Source organism: Oculina patagonica, chromosome 3 (genome assembly GCF_052425735.1).
Source record: "Oculina patagonica isolate OP01 chromosome 3, crgOcupat, whole genome shotgun sequence".
In the NCBI taxonomy this organism is placed as follows: Eukaryota; Metazoa; Cnidaria; class Anthozoa; order Scleractinia; family Oculinidae; genus Oculina; species Oculina patagonica.
In genome coordinates, this window is record NC_135760.1 from 6,796,969 (window position 1) to 6,815,136 (window position 18,168).

Consider the following 18,168-nt stretch of genomic DNA (forward strand, 5'->3'; position numbering starts at 1 on the left):
GAAAGAACTGAATTTTCATGTATTTTCGAAGGTTCCATGCCACACGATAAGCAGTGGACAATCAAAATGAAAGTAATCTGGTAATGTGACTTCCGGGTCACGGCAAAAAGTGTGTGTGTGTGCACGCTCAGATGTTTATTTCAACGACACCATTGGTCACTAAGGTAAGTTCTGTCATTGCAATTCAGGTGTAGGATAAGGTTAGTTCTGTCCAGACAGAGCGTAAGTTGAATCGTCTAATCCTGTGGTGAGAAAAAAAGGTTAATTTTTGGTTGAATCCCGTACTAGTTACGCACTCCAAGCAAGAGTCGGGTAAGACTTATTTAGCGTCATTGGTCCGCAGTTCCGCACATCCCAAGTCGAAGAATGATCGATGACTGGCGAAAATTCTGCTCAGGGTTACCACAGGTTAGGGGGAAAATAAAACTTTTGGAAGTGAGGGAAAAGTCAAGGAATATTAACTTGACTCGGGGAAAGTTGACATTTTGATGAAAAGTGAGGAGAAATTATAAGGTCTTATAAGAATTAAGAATTTAATTATTCACATTGAATTAATTTAAAATATAATTAAATTAGATTACGATTAAATTAAAATTTAAATAACTTAACCCATTGACTCCCAGAGATTCTTGAAGAAAGAGTATTTTTGGACAGTTTTGTCTGCTCCAGTCCACTGGAAACAGCATTTGGAATGTAAAAGTTGGATGCCTTTCTTTCCACTTCTGTCTACATTTTTGCTTGGCATGGCAAAAGTCAAAGTTCGGAGGTTTTGGGTAAATGGAAGGTTTTTTCATTTTTCAATTTTTTCCCCTTGATTTTCCTTTTTCTCCTTTTCTTATCTTTTCATAGATGCCAAGTCTCACGCTTTTGGCGTGAGACTCACTCTTTTTACCCAATCTCACGCAACTACGCCATTTAGACAAAATATCACGCTTTTTTAAAAATACTACAACTTGAGGAAAAAGTCTTATCAATTTAAATAAAGAGATATACTTTCAGCTGTACTTTGGTAGAGATGAATGCTAATCAAGTGGGAAAGAGGTTAAAAATAACAAATGCTTGCCCAGAATAAAGGAAATTGCTTCTCTGCAACTAACATTTCTAAAAATTTTCTGGGAGAGCATACCCCCAGACCCCCCTAGAAGTTCGGCCCTCTGGGTCTCACTATCGCCCCTTCAGGGCAATTCAATTTCTCACTCCATACCAACCAAAACACTTGGCATCTATGTCTTTTTGCTGCAGTTGTTGGCCTTCCACTGGGCTTATAGATCCCAATAGGAAATTCTTGCCAGTAAGTAGTCAAGGGTGGTTGAGGCAAATTTACCTCTAGTTGTTCACTCAAATTTCTGAACATTTTCGTGTGTATTTCAAACTCAATTTAAACCCAATTGCTGAGAACTGGCCAACTGGGTCTCCTGCAGAGACAATAAGTACATTAGTGTTGCCTTTTTTGGTCAAAGACGATGACATCAGAAGTGGAACAAAGGTATACCTGCCAACTTTTTCTGGGTCAAAGGGGTGAGATTTTTATCCTGAGAGTGCCAGGATTTCCGAAGACGATACGACCATTTCCGAAGTTTTCCGAAGACGTTCGAAGTATTCCGAAGACGTTCCGAACATATCCCGATCCCACGACCTGGTTGCCAATGCTTTTCTTGTCAAAACTCTGAGATTTCAGGCGTGAGACTCACACCTTAGGCATGGGAGTTGGCAGGTATACAAAGGGCAATGTTCTTCACGGCGGGTTGTGGTTTAAATTCTTAAATTTAAATTCTAGTTTCAGTACTGTAAATGAGAAAAATTAATACATTTTGTCCTTTGGTGGAGAAGAAAGTAACTTTTTCTTTTGCCTCTTTCACAAGCTGTCAGCCAGCAAGAAGAAAACATTTCATACAAGACTTTAACTTTGATACTGGTGTATCCTGTATTAAAATGAAAAAAACAAGTGCTGTAAAAAGTCAGCGAATTGAGGAACTTCAGGACCATCTGGTGAGTGCAAATAATGATATTTATTTACCAGTATAGCATGAGTGGAGCCCGAGGGGGGTTGAGGACACTCTCATATATGAGCTGTCTAAGTATGTTAATGTGCTGCTGTGAAGGGTATGGGTTTTCAAGCAGCTGGGATTGGGTGTAGAAATCAGAGAGTTTTGGTCTAAAATATAGGGTATCATTTGTTGGGAAACTGATTGGTGGGCCCGGTGATGAATAAATAGAATAGGGAGTCAAGAATAGGAATAGAAACTCGGAAGAGAAAAGTGCTTTCCTATCATAAATAAAATCTTTGTGGCGTTGTTATGTTGTTGACAGATGGTTTTTCCATTAAAACACTGATAGTGATGCAGTTAAAAAAATGCAAACTGTCTGGGATGGGCTATGGATTTTTGGTGTCTACCTTATTACATGAAATTTTCGCGACCGTTATTTCGGATCGCGATTATAAAAGAACGGAATATAGAAAAGTCGCGAAAACATGACGCTAAAATTAAGTGACTCTCATTATGTCAGCAATCAAGAAAAAATATTTTTTTCATTGAAAAATAAGAATTTTCAATGTAAAAGGATGTTGTCGTCAGTTGATTAAGAACAATAACTCATGCACGTACAAGCTTAAGCATGACCTACTTGTAGTCATTGTGAAAACAGCTCTGTTGTTGCTATTGCAGAAAATTATAGTCTCGCCCTTGCGTTTTTGTTAATTTTGACATTATTGTTCCTTTGATGAGGTCGTTTTAAGGGCACGTTAGGTAATATTGCCAAGGAAATGTACATTGTGACTTAATCAAAAACGCGAAATTAAAGTGATTCAAAATACAAAACTTTTGCAAAATCGCGAAATTTAAGTGTCGCAAAATATGCGCACCTCAAAATCGCGAAATTAACGTGTCGCGAAAATTTCATGTAATAAGGTAGTCTAGTATAGGGTTGCAAAATCAGCAGGACAAGGTCTGGTGTAGGGTGAGGGTTTCAAAGTCCCAGCAGCACACCCCACCCAAAAATATACAGAGTGCCCCCCTCCTGCCCTGACAGTGGACCTTCAACAACCATGAGAAACCTTCATGATTTATTGCCAAAAAAATAATTCCCTAATGACATGCATAATGGTTGTTGATCTCATTCGACCAATCATTATCAAGGAGCCACATGCATCTTTTAATTCAAAAGTTGAAAATAATTTGCAACTTTATAAGTTGAATTGTTTAATCCTCTGACGTACAAATGAGGGGGGGGAGGGTGGATGCCACTCCCTGCCCCCAAGGTTTGTTTGAAAATTTAAAAAGAGGATTTACTCTATAATGCTGAAACGTTCAGTAGCTGTTCATTCATCCCTTGCAAAAATTTTGATTTCAACCATGTGTCCATAATTTTACACTCCATAAGCATTAATCAGGCTTGATTTTACATCAATTTCCATTATTTTCTGACTTTCTAAGAGAATGGTGAAATCCAAGATGGCGGGTCCAAGATGGCGTGATATGACATCACAGCCAACAAAAATTATGTCATCTTGTAGAGTGTTTTGTTATTTTGTTGCCCAGGGGGGGTACTTGCAGTATACATGACGGGGAGGTCCGACGTATTTTTTGGGTTGAAAATTTACACCCTCCGTATTTTTTTGGGTCAAGAGATCCGTCATGTATTTTTTTAGATCTTAAAGTCTGTTTGATTGAAGAAATCAGTATCGAGGTGCTAGGTCTTGTACTTTTTGGGGTAGAAAATTTTGATGCCAGGTATCTTTTGGGTGTAAAATTTCAGGCTCATGTATTTTTTGGGTTCCAAATATGAAGCTCCGTCGAGCCCCCCCCTGTGCCATGTATACTGCAAGTACCCCCCCCCCCCCTGGTTTTGTTGGCATTGCTTTCTTCTGATTCAGTGTTTTTCCCATACAGGATTGTTACAAAACCCATGTGGAAAGACTAAGAAAGGAAGATGAAGCACAGGCAAAACTACTGCAAGAGATGACCGATGAGATACGTCAACTCAGAGAAGAGAAGTGAGAAGTCTCTCTAATTAAGTGATTGATGTCTACTTTCTATAGATTTAAAATGTAAATGCAAAGTTAAGAATGCTGGTTAGGAGAATTATGAGCTATGTTCCCCCACTTGGAAAAATGCACCGTCGTCCTTGAAAACCTTTACCACCATCTAACAAGGGAAGAGACACTGTTTTGGATCAGAGGAAATACAGAGGAAAATACTGAATATTCGTCATACTCAGATCCCGGGGGGGTACTTGGGTAAATTTTTGTTGGGTATGTCCCGCTGGCCTCTCAGAACCCCTACCCCATTATAGTCATATTCTATGGCCAATTATAGACCCCATCTTAGTCAATTTTGGGTAAATTTAATTTTTACGATCCCAACTTAGTCACTTTCTGGGAGCCGTTTGTCAAATATTGAACAACAGCAATAAATACGGTAACATTTTTTCGGCGAATATTTCCGTTCATAAATTACAACTTGCCAGATTTTCGTACTCTCAAAATCCCGGAAAAGTGTGACCCCATTCTAGTCACCCTATAAAAAATGCTTGAAATGGCGACCCCATTATAGTCAGTCCAGTCGTGAAAATGCGACCCCATCCAGCGGCACGTACTACATCCCCATTAGCCCATTTATAGGAAGTGCCCCCCCCGGGACTCAGATTGCTCATATTATTCACAAACTTGATCAGGTGAAAACCTACGGTACATATTTGTTTTATTTTTCAGGGAGTCTCTCTCGAACCAGCTAAAATTGACAATGACTGTAGTTGACTCAGAAGAGCTGGTGAAGTCCAATGGCAAAGAACAAGTAAGTGTAAAATCATGTGGTGATTAAAAAGAATAGAATAAATAAATTGACATATTTTACGAGGGTTGCACTTTATAGTCTTGCGACTAGCAAACCTGTGGTCCTTGGATTCCCGCTCGAATTTGAATTTAGCAGTGCATGTTGGTATAATTACCAACATTATTACAACATTATTAAGTACATTTCTTTTTATTGTTATATATACTTTTAAAACTTTTTTAGCTTGTGAATTTAAATTTTAAATTTTTAGCTTTTTTTATTTTTTAATTATATTGTAATGCGCAATTGAAAATTTTTAAATTGATAATTGCACAGCTGATTCGCTTTGGTTTATGTTACATTACGTTCTGGTTTATTCAGTGATTTAGAAATATATTGTTCCTTTTTTTTCTGGCTTCTCTATACTCTAATTAAATTTGTTTAAAATATACACTTGTCTACACTGTATGAATAGAAAATCAGTCAATGTCGTTTTTCTCCTTATTTCCGCTCATTTGTTTTCAACTCTCAATAACTTGAACTCCCGATAACTCGAACCATTTTCAATTTCCCTTAGAGGTTCGAGTTATCGGGAGTCGACAGTAACAAATACATGTATACTAAGTACTTTTATTCTCAACCAGATTTCTGATCTTCAGAAAGAAAAGACCATGATGGAGCTGAAAAAAGGCACACAGATCAATCAGCTTGAAGAACTTAACCAGCAGTTGACAGACAACTCGGATGACGAAACATCTCAGAAAGATGAACTAAATGCAAAAATTAAGAGTTTACAAGAAGGTTGGTTAAATTCCTGTATAGCCAGGTATTATTAGAATTATTGCATGTAGACAAGAGTTGAGGGATAAGAATTAGATGACAGTTTTCAACTGTGCTTGATAGTCATTCATGGTGTCAAGAGAGTGTGGTCTTTTAACCTATACTATTACCTTATTATTAATGTTACTTATTTTCTCAGGAATTATTTTTTTTTTCTCGTTTTTCAAAAAAATTTGATTTATTTAAGCCCACAAAAATACATTTTGTAATCAATTTACCTCAGTCTTTTTATTGTTTTTAATGTAGCCGTTTTTTGGAAAAATCATGAAAATTAAGTCCCACAAAATATGCCCATTTCATTTTCGTGAAATTGAGTTCCCACGAAAATACAGTTAAATCCTTACAACTTGAACCCTCAATAACTTGAACCTCCTGCTAATTATAACTTGAACCTTTTCTTATCCCCTCCAGGTAATTTTTTTACTAATAATATTTTTGCCCCCGAGAGCTTGAACCCCCTGATAACTCAGATCTTTTTCAATTTCCTTTGAAGGTTTGAGTTATCGGGATTCAACTGTAAATAAGGAACAATAAGGTACCTTGTCATAAGCAAAATTTCCAATCTATTCTGAAAATCTGAGCAGGTTTAAAAAAATTGCTGAATAAGCACATGAGATTTGGTGACTGACTGAGAGCAAAAGTTTGAACTTTTGTTGATTTCAGGGAGTACGTGATTTCATAAAGTTCTGCCTTTTGGCATAAAATATTAGATACTGATTACTAAGATCTCAAAGGGTGAAGGGATATAATTAATAATGGTATTATTATGATTGTTTTACCAGAGCTTAAACGCTTGAGGCAGCAGCTGGATTATGAGAAATCTTTAAAAACCCATGCCACCAACAAACTGACAGAGATAATGCTCAGGACCGACCCTATAGAGAGAGATCTGGATCAGAATCTAGAGGACAGGAGCCACTGCGTCATTCTGTAGCATTAGGTTGTATCGGGTGTCTTGATTGGTCTGTAAGTTTATTGCAAGTTTATTTAATTTGTTTCGGAAGCTCTTGGAGTATATACCAGGGAAAGTGGTTCAGTGTAGTCAATAAAAGCTCGTTGTCAAGTTTTTTGTGACTGCGAGCAGTCGGTTTTGTTCCTGAGATGCTAGGAGGGAGTTGGCATTATGCAAATGAGGGGGAAAACGAGGGGTGATGGGCCCACACTTTTCACGGCTCGCAGCTTCCCCCCTCACTACTTGCTTGCATTTGCGTTTAGGCGTCACACGCTGGGAACAGAAAGAGACTGCTTGTAGTGATCTAAGGTTGTTAGTATCCACGGTGTTGTTTTTTGCTGTTCTGTACTCTTAATAACATAGTTTTGTGTATAATGAAATAATGGAAAAGTGTATTCTTAGCTTAAAAACACGGCTTGGCTATATGACAAATTATGCATGAATTACTACACTAAAACCACATAGCTCTCAACAATTATATGGAATTTTACAAAAATCAGGAAATTAATCTAGCCCAATGTTGAGTTTATTGGATTTTACTCAAGATATAGAAAAACTGTGAATAAAATTTAAATTTTTAAACAAGTTGTTGTGGTTTTGTTCACTGCTGTTTTGCCTGTTTCTTGTTAGGAATTGTTGGTTAAGGGAAGTGTTTATGATAGTTTCAATTTTAACACTTTGTTTTTTTAAGAGATCTTATTTAAATTGAAGTCTCTGATGAGAGATATAGGACGGTGAAAAATGAAACAAAGGAAGACAACTGGCAGATCCCGTTTCCAAGAAGAGAGAAGTTAAAAAGGAGGAGGGTCTAAAATTATCATTTCTACATAACGCACCTGGAATACACTAGCCTGCAGAACAGGCGGTTTATATTGCGGGTCAAAGCGCTATACAGTCAACTCTCTCTTAACGGACACCTCTATAAGACGGACACCTCCATAAGACGGACACCTGGTTATGGTCCCTGCCGTTTTTCAGTCATTTTATAAGCTGTAAGACGGACACATCTCTAAGACGGACAACGGACACTTTGAAACCGCCAACGGACAGGCACTAAAAGTTATTTTTTCGCGAATAACACTTCAAAACTTGTTATCTACATATAGCATAGCAGGTCAGCGCCTTTAGAATACCAAATTTACCAAAAACAATCCGCTAAAACGCATTACCATTACTTCTCTGCTTAAACTTGCAGATTTAGTTTTCTACTTACAGTATCACCGTTTGTTATTAACAAACAAGTCGAATCTCTGATATTATTTTTGTTCCACTTTATAGGTTTTGCTAACGTAAGCGACTAAAACAGACGTGTATTCGTTGTGCATAGCCGTTTAGCTTTATCGTCTCAAAATTTCTGGTGTCACGTTACCTCGACTCTCTATAAGGAGGACACCTCTCTAAGACGGACAGTTGGGGCCGGTCCCGACGGTGTCCGTCTTAGAGAGAGTTGACTATATTACACTTGTTGGAGTTCTCATTTTGTTTTTTGAAGTGTGTGTGTGTGGTGGTGGGGGGGGGGGGGGGGGGGTGGTGGCGGAGTAAGGTTGCTTAAATCACGCACAGAGAGAGGAAAACTTTGTTTTGTGACAGCTTTGATACAGTGGAACCCCGATATAACGATAGGCCAAGGGAGCAGTAAAATTATATCATTATATCGAGGTATCGTTATATCGAAACTCCCGATATAACGATATGGCCGTAAAATAACTGATTTTGTCGGGGTTTGTTTAAAATATCGTTATATCGGGGTAAACCTAACATGTACTTTTTCACTAGATACAGAGGTTTATAATACAGTATCATTTTCGTATATCATCGTACAAAGCTGTTATCAGAAACGTTTGAGATTACTCGATCACTGTTATGTTATTGGATTAAGTTCGATGTTCTGCTTAAATTGTGACTGTGTACTGATAATATCGTTATATCGGGGAAGATTTTTTGTTTGTTACGCTAAATTCTCATGGTTATATCGGGAATATCGTTATATCGAGGATCGTTATATCGGGGTTCCACTGTAGAAGCGCAACAGAATGTCATCACAAAATCATTTTGGAACATCCTGGTTGTAGCCGCCCGCGCAGTAGTTTTAAGGGGCGATCGTGTGGGGAGAAGTGAAACACAAGTGCCCCTAAGGAGGCAATCCCGTTTGCTAATTAGTCGTCATTTTCTGATCGGAACTTTGGATTGCCCCGTTGAGGGGACAGCCTTTAGCCGCCAAAGCGAAGTGTTCAAAAAAATCCTGCAAGCCTCTACCTATTTTCATTCCCCCATTATTAATATTTCGGTTTAATTTTAGAATTGGTTCAATTTTTTTTGCATTTTCATTGTCTCATATTCATTATCATAATCTGAAACAAAGGAAAATAAAAATCAAACTGGTTTGAAAAATTTTCCACAACATAAACACTATCTCTGATTCCCAGGGTACTCCAATGATAGTAATATAAACAAAAAAGCTAAACAAATGGTGTTGAGCCCTTCAGTGTGAAACCGTTACCGTTACTCTGGTGATAAACTAGGATACGTCAGGGTCGTAACCAGGTATATTTTTTCATCGCTGATCCCAAATTTTAGCTCTAAATTTTGATTCCTAATCGCCAAAATGTGGCAACATTTGATCCCTGATTCCATTCTGATTCCATCTGATTGGCCGATCCGGATCCCAGTGACATTGCCATGATTTGTGACCCGGGATCCCGGGTCCATGATCCCGATCCCGAAGACCGGAGTCCCGAAAGCCGGAAGCTACATGAAAGCGAGGCTTTTAAAAAAGGCGCATAAAAATATGGCGGACGTGACTCTCGGCAGCAACTCTCACAAATGATTATGTCGTGCCACTACACAACATTTGTGAGAGTTGGGATTCATTTTGAGATCACTAGTTTTACTGCTAAGTTCTGCAACTGTCTTCCCGAAAACAGGAAACTCCGAAAGATCTGAAGTTTCATGTATATTTTCGAAGGTTCCTCCTCTTGTTCGCCATAGATAGCATTGGCATGGATATTAGCCCTGGATGGATAGGCAGTGGGCATGCAATCAAAATGAAACACTAATAGACGGCAGGTTTGTTTGAATAGTCTGAATAGTTCTTTATTTCGCTACGTGGATCACTTCAATATTTGAATTTGGCGGCCCTCAAGCATCGGTAGCGCGTACCATGTGACTTCCGGATTACTGTCATTACTGCACAAGTGTGTATTTGTGCACGCTCGGGATGTTTACAGGATTTTCAACGACACCATTTGCAATTCGAGTGTAAGGTGAGTTCTATCGTGTCTTTCTTAAATTTATGAAATCCCCGGCTAAGCCAGTGCGTAAATTGAATCTACTGCTCCCGGCACTGGGGAGAAACATGATTTTTTGGTTAATTTTCGCAGTCCAATGAAAGTAGTACGATTATGGTCAAGATTTTCGCACAGCCCCAAACATTAATTATGCATACAATTTTCTGACTGACTCGTTCTTTTTATGATTGCTGTTTGTGTATAGGTGATAGTATAATATAGTTGCATACTTAATTAATGTATGGGGCTGTGTGGAAATCCTACCGGTAAGTAGTACACAGTAAGTTTACAAGTGTAGCCCTAACAGGTTCTTACATAAATGGTTAAATTAGCACAAATTTAGGCATAGAGGGTGTCTAACTGGCAAAATTTAGCTTTACAGGTTCTTAAAAATTCGGTTCTTACTCACAGGTTTTTACTGTAGTACACAACTAGGGATAATTTGATCACATGACTGTAGTTTCTGATTCTACGACTTTATCTACACATTCTGTGTTGTTTTTTTTTGGTATAGAAATCAACTCGGATCTCGAATCAAAACAATCATTGTATTTGAAAACTCTCATTTTACCATTGTCCGATTTAATTAGCCGTAATCACACTCTTCTGTACAGTCTCGCACCCTCGGGGATATGCTACATATTTTTTGGTGGTGGCGCTGGGACTGAAACCCTTACCCTATACTGGACCCAGTTCAGCTGATTTTGCAACCCTTTACTAGATTAAACATCGAAAATGGCTTAACCCAATGCCAGACTTGCCGTTTTCAGAACTGTGTCACTATTTGTGTTTTTAATGTAAAACCATCTGTCAACAACGTTGCTGTGACGATTTAATTTACGTTTTAAAAGGCCTCTTCCTCTTCCAAGTTTCTATTCCTATTCGGGACTTAATTCCTCATACTACTGATCAGTTTCCCGGCAAATGATACCCTATTCTAGACCAAGAATCGCTGATTTCTATACCCTATCCCAGACTAAACTGCTTGAAAACCATATTACCCTTCACAGCGGCACATACCTATATAGCTTATGTATGGGAGTGCCCCCCCCCCCGGGTCTTGTACTCCTAGAGTCAAATAAAATAAAATAATTAAGACTAGTAAAGACTGCTTTTGGAGTCCCACACTCCAAAGGTTAATGACTTGTGAAATGTTGACTGCTCTTGAAGTCCCGTGCTCCTGATGTCAAAGAATAATTCGAGGGATAACTAGCGAAACTACTTTTTTCATAGTCCCAAATTCAAAGTCCTTCCTAGCTGCAATTATTAATGGCAAATGACATACCGTAAAATTCTGGTTAATCCCCCCCCCCCCCCCGCTTATAAGCCCCTCCAGTTATAGGCCCATCTACCTGGAAACAAAAAAATACATCCGATTATAAGCCCCCCCCCCCCCGGATAATTATAAGCCCACTTATGAGGGATAACACTAAACAGGGCTAAATGTTGCTTTATTATACGTTTTTAACTTAAAAATGTATTTCAATCAACACTCCCGTGACTCTTTTGGAAGCGTTTTTTATTCCGTTAGTTAAGCCCTCCCGGATTATAAAGCCCCTCCGCTTATAAGCCCACACAAAACCCCTTCCGAAGTTGTATAAGCCCAGGGCTTATAACTGGAATTTTACGGTATGCACCTGAGTACTGTTCTTGCATCCCAGGGGGGTACTCCGCCTTTTAAATGATGGGGATGATTGAATGGAGGCAAATTCAGGATGCAAAAAATCCCCAAGTCTTCCGACACTACCCCAAAAAATCCCTGGACCAAAAATAACCCCCCCCCCCCCAAAAAAAAATCCCTTGTCAAATTACCCCTAAATTGCCAGGAGGGGCAATAATATAACACAAAGAAAACCATAAAAATTGAATGCTCGTGTTTGTTTATCATCATACCATAAATACGGCAAGGCCTCGCCATGGCACTTGCATAGCTAGTGTGAATCGCATTGGCCTAATGGCTGGACTCCAAAATGAGCAGTCTGGGTTCAAGCTCTGGTCAGGGTTATAACAGTGCCCCGGCCAGGGCTAAAAACCCAGATCACTCAATCTGGAGTCCAGCGCACTAACTATTAGGCTGCCAAGCCTCTCACATAGCAGGATTCCTCTGTAAGTGAGAATCTTAACATTTTCTTTGGCATGAGAAGAGCATTTTTAACTTTTTCTCTTGCCTCTTTCACAAGCGCAGCCAGCAAGAAAAAAACATTTCATACAAGAATGTAACCTTTTGATACAGTTGTACCCTATACTGACATGAAAAGTGTAAGGGCTGAGAATAATCTGCAAATTAAGGAACTTCAGGACCAACTGGTGAGTCCATTAACATTCTTTTTGGTAAAAATTTAATGATATGTTAACAGCTTAATTAGTCTGAATAAACAGAAATCTTTTCTTTGGGGACCTTTAGTACCTGTAAGAAACCTTCATGATTTACTTATACAAAAAGTATAATTGTGTAGTTCCATAATTATCCAATTATCTCCCCCACAGAAGGGATTTTTCCTAAGACCGCCACCCCTCTGGAAATTCCAATGAATCTTCATACATTTCCTTACGTTTTTGGCCTTTGAGACCCCTCCCACCCCCATGAATTCTAAATCCCTTCTATGGGGGGAGTATAAACATTTTCTGGGACCATACATTAGGGGTGTAGAATGGTCTGAGAGACAAGGCAAAGACTAACGTCATGTTCTGCACTACCCTTTGAATCTCTGAGTTGTTATTTTTCTGGGATCACTTGATTCTGATTCAGAGTTTTTCCCATGCAGACTTTGTACAGAAACCAAGTGACAGAACTGAGAGAAGAGGTTGATAAAAAAGCAAAACAACTGCAAGAGATGAATAATGAGATACGTCAGCTCAGAGAAAAGAAGTGAGAAGTCTCTAATTAAGTGATTGATGTCTAATTTCTCATTAAAACATAAATACAAAGTTATAAGCATGCTGGTTAGGAGAATTATGAGCTATAACATGTACAGAACTAGAAACCTGATTTCTTAAACTTCCAGGGGAAATGGAGAAATCGGGATGTTTGAGAAATCAAGGGTATAATAACAGAGAAGTACAGTCCAAGAGAAGCAAGAATTCAGGTTCAAGAAATCAGGAATTTCGAGAAACTGAAGGCTAGAGAAATGGAGATTCTATGAAAGTGACCAACCAAGAAGTAACAAGGGAAGACACACTGTTTTGGATCAGTAGAGACTTGAAGGAAATACTGAAAATTAATCATACTCAGACTGGTTCAGAAACCTCCTGAAAACCTACATATTTTATTTTTCAGGGAGTCTCTTTCAACCCACCTAAAATCGGCATTGACTGTGGTTGACTCAGAAGAGCTGGTGAGGTCCATTGCCAAAGAACAAGTAAGTGTAAATCTTGTGGTGATGACAAATGAAATGCTGCATAAGAGAATGATTCATGGGACTTTCAGGCACAGGCCCATTCCCGTTTCCACCGTTTCATATGGAAACCAGTCAACCTCTTGTCCGAGTCACACAAAATAACCAGAAATGACATTTCAAGGAGTCGACATTTAACACTTTTCCTGGGGAAGCTTGCCCCCCCCCCCCCACCTCACCCCCACCCCCTAGCTTAGAAAATGGTCACCAGTTTTCCTGGATCCCCTGCTAGACATCCCCACATTTGGACTTTCAGGCACAGGCCCATTCCTGTTTCCACCGTTTTATATGGAAATCAGTCAACTTTTTGTCCGAGTCACACAAAATACCCGGAAATAACATTTTAGGGAGTCGACATTTAACACTTTTCCTGGGGAAGTTTGCCGCCCCACCCCACCCCTAGCTGGGAAAATGGTCACCAGTTTTCCTGTATCCCTCCCCTCCTCCTCCCCTCTCCTATTTAAGTTCTTAGAGCTTTTTTAGTCAATGACTTGAATATCACAAATAAGTACTTTTATTCCCATGCAGTTTTCTGATCTTGAGAAAGGAAAGGCCATGATTGAGCAGGAGGGAAGAAAAAGGCGCACAGATCAGTCGGCTTAAAGAGCTTAATCAGCAGTTGACAGACAACTCAGATCAGGAAACTTCTGCGAAAGATGAACTAAATGCAAAAATTAAGAACTTACAAAGAGGTAGGTTATTAAAAGCCAGGCCCCAGTTGTTTGAAGGTTGGATAACGCTGTCCACCTGATAAATCACTATCCAGTGGATAGTGTTGTATGTTTTGCTAAGACTTATCCACTGGATAGCGATTTATCCAGTGGATAGTGTTATCCACCCTTTGAACAATCTGGCCCTGGTGTAAAATGGAATTAATGTCAACAAGAGATGAGGGATAAGAATTAGATGAAAGTTTTTAACTATACCTGACCATCGTTCATGGCATCAAGAATGTACAGTAACTATAGGTCTCGCTTCTAATTTTAGTTGTATCATCTTCAGCTCTGTTAGTTTACCTTATTTATAGATAATTTAGGGTTTTTTGGGAAATATAACGAAGCATTTTAACAACGCGAACAAAATTTACGCGTAATATAATTAACGTGAATTTAAGAAAGTTTCTGGTCAGATACTTAAAGTAAACGTGTTAACGTGAATAAAATTAACGCGAATTTTTGAAATTCGCGTTAATAACACGTATCATTAATTTCCTATAATAAGGTATTTCTTAGTTCTAACTTTTATTGTGTTTTTGTCACGCATTGTACAAGCAACTAATTATAGATCCCACTTCTAATTTTCTTAATTCCATTTAAGATAAGATTAGTAAAAAAGCTGATCTGAAAAGTGGGCTGAAAGTGTTTATTTTTTTTTTTACTTTTGTACCAAGACACAGAAAAGTTTCTGATCCATTCCATGTCATTCTTTATATGTCTCGTACTACACTACTTTGGAAGGAATAAATTTCCCCTTATGATTAGTGTGTAGATTCTCGTGATTTTTATTTATTGATTAGTTGTATTGACGAGAAATTAGATGCTGATAACAAATTAAAGATCTCACAGGGTGAAGCGATATGTAATAGTAATTGGACTGAGTGGAGTACAATTCAGGTCAGGGAGTAATCGGGCGAGTCATTTCGAATCGGCCGAGCGTGCAGCACGAGGCCGATTTGAAATTACGAGCTAGATTACTCTCTGCATTGTACAAAATGAGGTCCAATTACTAATTAATCGTATCAATAACAAAATTCGAGGTTATGAAGTGTTTGAGAACTTTTTTTGAGAAAAAGTTTAAGGTAAATTCAATTGGTTGTACAAAAAGTAGGAAAACAGGAAGAAAAAACCCATTCAAATGCACATAATTGACGTTCGAATGGCGTAGGTGTCCAATTACAGGTATCCAATTTGAAGTTGCTCAAATTGGATACCTGTAATTGGACACCCACGTGATCGTGCGCCGATTGCGCGACAAATAGGCGCGCGCAGAACCAATCAAAATCAAGAATTTTGTTATAGATACAATTAAATTAATAATAGTATTATTATGATTGTTACACCAGAGCTTGAAAGCTTGAGGCAGCAGCTGGATAAAGAGACATCTCTGAAAACCATGGCTGTGAACAAACTGACAGAGGTAATGGCCAGAACAGACCTCATGCAAAGAGGGGACGAGTGCCACTGTTTCATTCTGTAGCGTTATAGTTAAATTGGTGTACAATTTACCACACCAGCAAATTTTACTTGTGAAAACGCCGTTTCACAGACGAAGTGTGGAAGTTGCACGCTCCGTGTATTGGGCTCCTAGTTAGTGCTTGTAATTTATTGGCCGGATTGTACGATGTAATCAATATAATTGCTCTGATATTGGACAAATGAATATTTTCTAGTTGTTTGTATGGCGCATATCACAGAGGCTATGAACAGATTCTATAATATTTGCTCGTAGTTCGGTGCTTGTAAGTTATAAGCTGTTTTTCGTCCTGATTTCTGGCGTCTTTGCCTCCAAGATATAGAAAAACCGTGAATAAATTTTAGATTTTTATACAAGTCATTGTGAATTTGTTCACTGGTCTTGTTTCTATGCCTCTGAGAATTGTGGGAAGGGAAGTGTTAGTGATTGTTTAGTGTGCCAGTAATGACCTTAGACCGCAGAGATACGCACAGAAATACGCGTGCGCAGTGTCCAGTGAGAGTTTGGGAGATTTAGAAGCAAATAATTTTGCTGACGCAATATTTGTCACAAAAGCTAAAGCACTGGCCAAACGGAGACGCAAGTGGACGAACTTGCGTCTACTTGCCGTTTGGTCAGGGCTTAACTCGACAGATTAAAATTTGGCCAATTTTACTCATCTACAAGAGCAAATAAAAATTGTCACATAAAAATTGCGTGAAAACTAGGCTTTAGCGTGCACTATCGAGTTATGGTGCACCCGGGAAGTCTGGAGAGCACGAAAGAAGCGCAAGAGTTGCTCGAGGCGATAGCCGAAGGCAACTCTAGCTTCTTGAGTGCTCTCCAAACTTCCCAAGTTCACCACAACTCGATAGTGCACAGCTAAGATCATGAACCAATTGTGTTATAACATTGCCGAGAAAAAAGTTCTCGCGAAGCGATTTGCTCACTCATTCCGCGTGCACTGGAGATCTAGGGTAAAATGAGAACTGGGATTTGGGCAAATTTTCACTGGGAAAATAAGATTTGGGTCACTGGGACTGGGAATCACAAACGAATAAACATTAATAATTTCCCGATTAATATTTTTCATTTCGCCTGGAGGGTTTATCAATCGGGATTCTATTGTATTTTCACATGTTCTTGGATGAGGAATGGATCTGGAATAGAAGAGCTTTTACATTAGACCTGTTGGAGTTTTAATTTTGTTTCTGGGAGTCGGGGGGAGGGGGAGGGGGGGGTTAAATTACGTCAGATGGGTTTTGTGTGACAGTATGCCATCACAAGACCATTCCGGAAAATCGGCCAGCGATCGGTACTTCGGAGCGCCCCGATGATAAACTGGGCCATGCGATACGTTCTCGGAATTGATCCGAGTCCTGACCAACACACACTTTCACCAATGCCGGAAGTCACATGAAAGCGAGGCCTAAGGGCCAACCAAATTTAAGTAATGGTCCGTGTAAGAACTAGGCAAAAGAACAATAGGCTAGTGAAATAGCGGCAGTTAGACTTCAGGCGCTAATTTCTCTAATCAAATTAAATCTGAACGACCTGATTGGCCCATACGCGAAAAGCGCGAAATTTGAATTTAAAATTTAAATTAAGATAACTCGTAAATCATTCAAACAACATTTTATTTCGGCTACCCATTCAATACATTCAAAACTGTAACATATCTAAAATTTGGACAATTTCTACGTGCCAACAGGGAGAAAGTTACAATGATATAAAATAACTTTGGGATTAGCTCAGCGATACATCAATCAGCGACCTCGTGAAAAACATTTCGCTCGGATTTCACAAAGGAACTGCCAATTTGTGATCCAAAACAGCAACAATTCACGCGGATATCGGGAACGCGCCAAAGTCGCGCGAAATATCACCAACAGCAACAACCATTCTAAATACAGACTGAAAATAAAAATACCTCAGTGAAAACGTTCGAAAATGCTTTTCAAAACGAGTCTTCTAATACATCTTATGCTGAAATAATGTTCACCACATCAACAATAATAATACTCGCCGTCTGTCGTGTCCGTTTCCAGGTCGAGTCCATTCCGAGCCGCGGAAAAGGTTTTGATAATATAAAAACAGACTCCATGTACTACAAATCGATTCCCCTGGCACAAATTTCTTTAGACTCTACAAAGAACAGTAAAGCGATAACGAGAACGCCGAAATGTTCGTTTTTGTAAAATGTTTATGCTGTCTTCACAAGAATCGAAGAAGAATCGAAGCGACGGTCAGCTTTGAACAGCGCTTGTTCTGCAATCCGGCACCAGACTTGTATGTTCAATTCCTGAAGTGGCGTAGCAGTTGAAAATGGAGCAGCCTAGAAAAATAACAAAGTCGAATGAGAGAAGAGTTAAGACAGACGCGTTTCGAAAGAAACAAACCAGCCAGTTGTAAGAAGTTACACGCGCGGACGTGTGAAAATATTTCCACTGCCTTCAGCTTACCTCAATGCAAGTGCTAAATTCGCATCTCGTTTGGAGTGGTATTCTCCCTACAAAAGCATATCTTTTGCTTCCACTTGTTGTGACCAGTTAGACTCCATTTACCAGTGCCACAAAAATTTTCTTCTTGGCAGGCGACAGCAAACAACTGTTCCAGGTCAACATTTCCAAATCCGTCACCCTTCGTGTTGTGGAAAGCAGCAGTCACTCTTGAAGGAAATTTTCATCGATATTTTCGACGATATATACTTTTCAATTGTAATAAATAATATGTTTGTATTTCGAGAAATA

The 18,168-nt window shown here is 39.0% G+C and overlaps 2 protein-coding genes across 3 annotated transcripts; both read left to right on the forward strand.

The window, feature by feature from the left end:
- Positions 1 to 903: 903 nt before the first annotated feature.
- LOC144645204 (rho-associated protein kinase 2-like) lies at positions 904 to 7,068 on the forward strand. Of its 2 annotated transcripts, none has more exons than XM_078504697.1 (6): positions 904 to 1,486; positions 1,725 to 1,989; positions 3,891 to 3,994; positions 4,712 to 4,793; positions 5,417 to 5,573; positions 6,395 to 7,068. In XM_078504697.1, exons 2-6 carry the CDS (start codon positions 1,792 to 1,794, stop codon positions 6,544 to 6,546), a joined length of 693 nt encoding a protein of 230 aa, XP_078360823.1. In that variant the 5' UTR covers positions 904 to 1,486; positions 1,725 to 1,791; the 3' UTR covers positions 6,547 to 7,068. The 2 variants fall into 2 exon arrangements, with proteins under 2 accessions (XP_078360823.1, XP_078360824.1); XM_078504698.1 differs by having other exon boundaries at positions 5,432 to 5,573.
- Positions 7,069 to 8,420: 1,352 nt separating this feature from the next.
- LOC144645230 (rho-associated protein kinase 2-like) lies at positions 8,421 to 15,795 on the forward strand. Its single transcript, XM_078504729.1, has 6 exons — positions 8,421 to 9,827; positions 12,037 to 12,158; positions 12,617 to 12,720; positions 13,129 to 13,210; positions 13,775 to 13,938; positions 15,309 to 15,795. Exons 2-5 carry the CDS (start codon positions 12,102 to 12,104, stop codon positions 13,847 to 13,849), a joined length of 318 nt encoding a protein of 105 aa, XP_078360855.1. The 5' UTR covers positions 8,421 to 9,827; positions 12,037 to 12,101; the 3' UTR covers positions 13,850 to 13,938; positions 15,309 to 15,795.
- Positions 15,796 to 18,168: the final 2,373 nt, after the last annotated feature.

Bases quoted from the DNA above. Each gene is read 5' to 3' on its own strand.
- LOC144645230 (XM_078504729.1), top strand. From the start codon at position 12,102: ATGAAAAGTGTAAGGGCTGAGAATAATCTGCAAATTAAGGAACTTCAG. The intron at 12,159-12,616 runs GTGAGTCCATTA...TTTCCCATGCAG, and splicing joins AGGAACTTCAGGACCAACTG to ACTTTGTACAGAAACCAAGT. The intron at 13,211-13,774 runs GTAAGTGTAAAT...ATTCCCATGCAG, and splicing joins GGTCCATTGCCAAAGAACAA to TTTTCTGATCTTGAGAAAGG.
- LOC144645204 (XM_078504697.1), top strand. From the start codon at position 1,792: ATGAGAAAAATTAATACATTTTGTCCTTTGGTGGAGAAGAAAGTAACT. The intron at 4,794-5,416 runs GTAAGTGTAAAA...ATTCTCAACCAG, and splicing joins AGTCCAATGGCAAAGAACAA to ATTTCTGATCTTCAGAAAGA. The intron at 5,574-6,394 runs GTTGGTTAAATT...TTGTTTTACCAG, and splicing joins AATTAAGAGTTTACAAGAAG to AGCTTAAACGCTTGAGGCAG.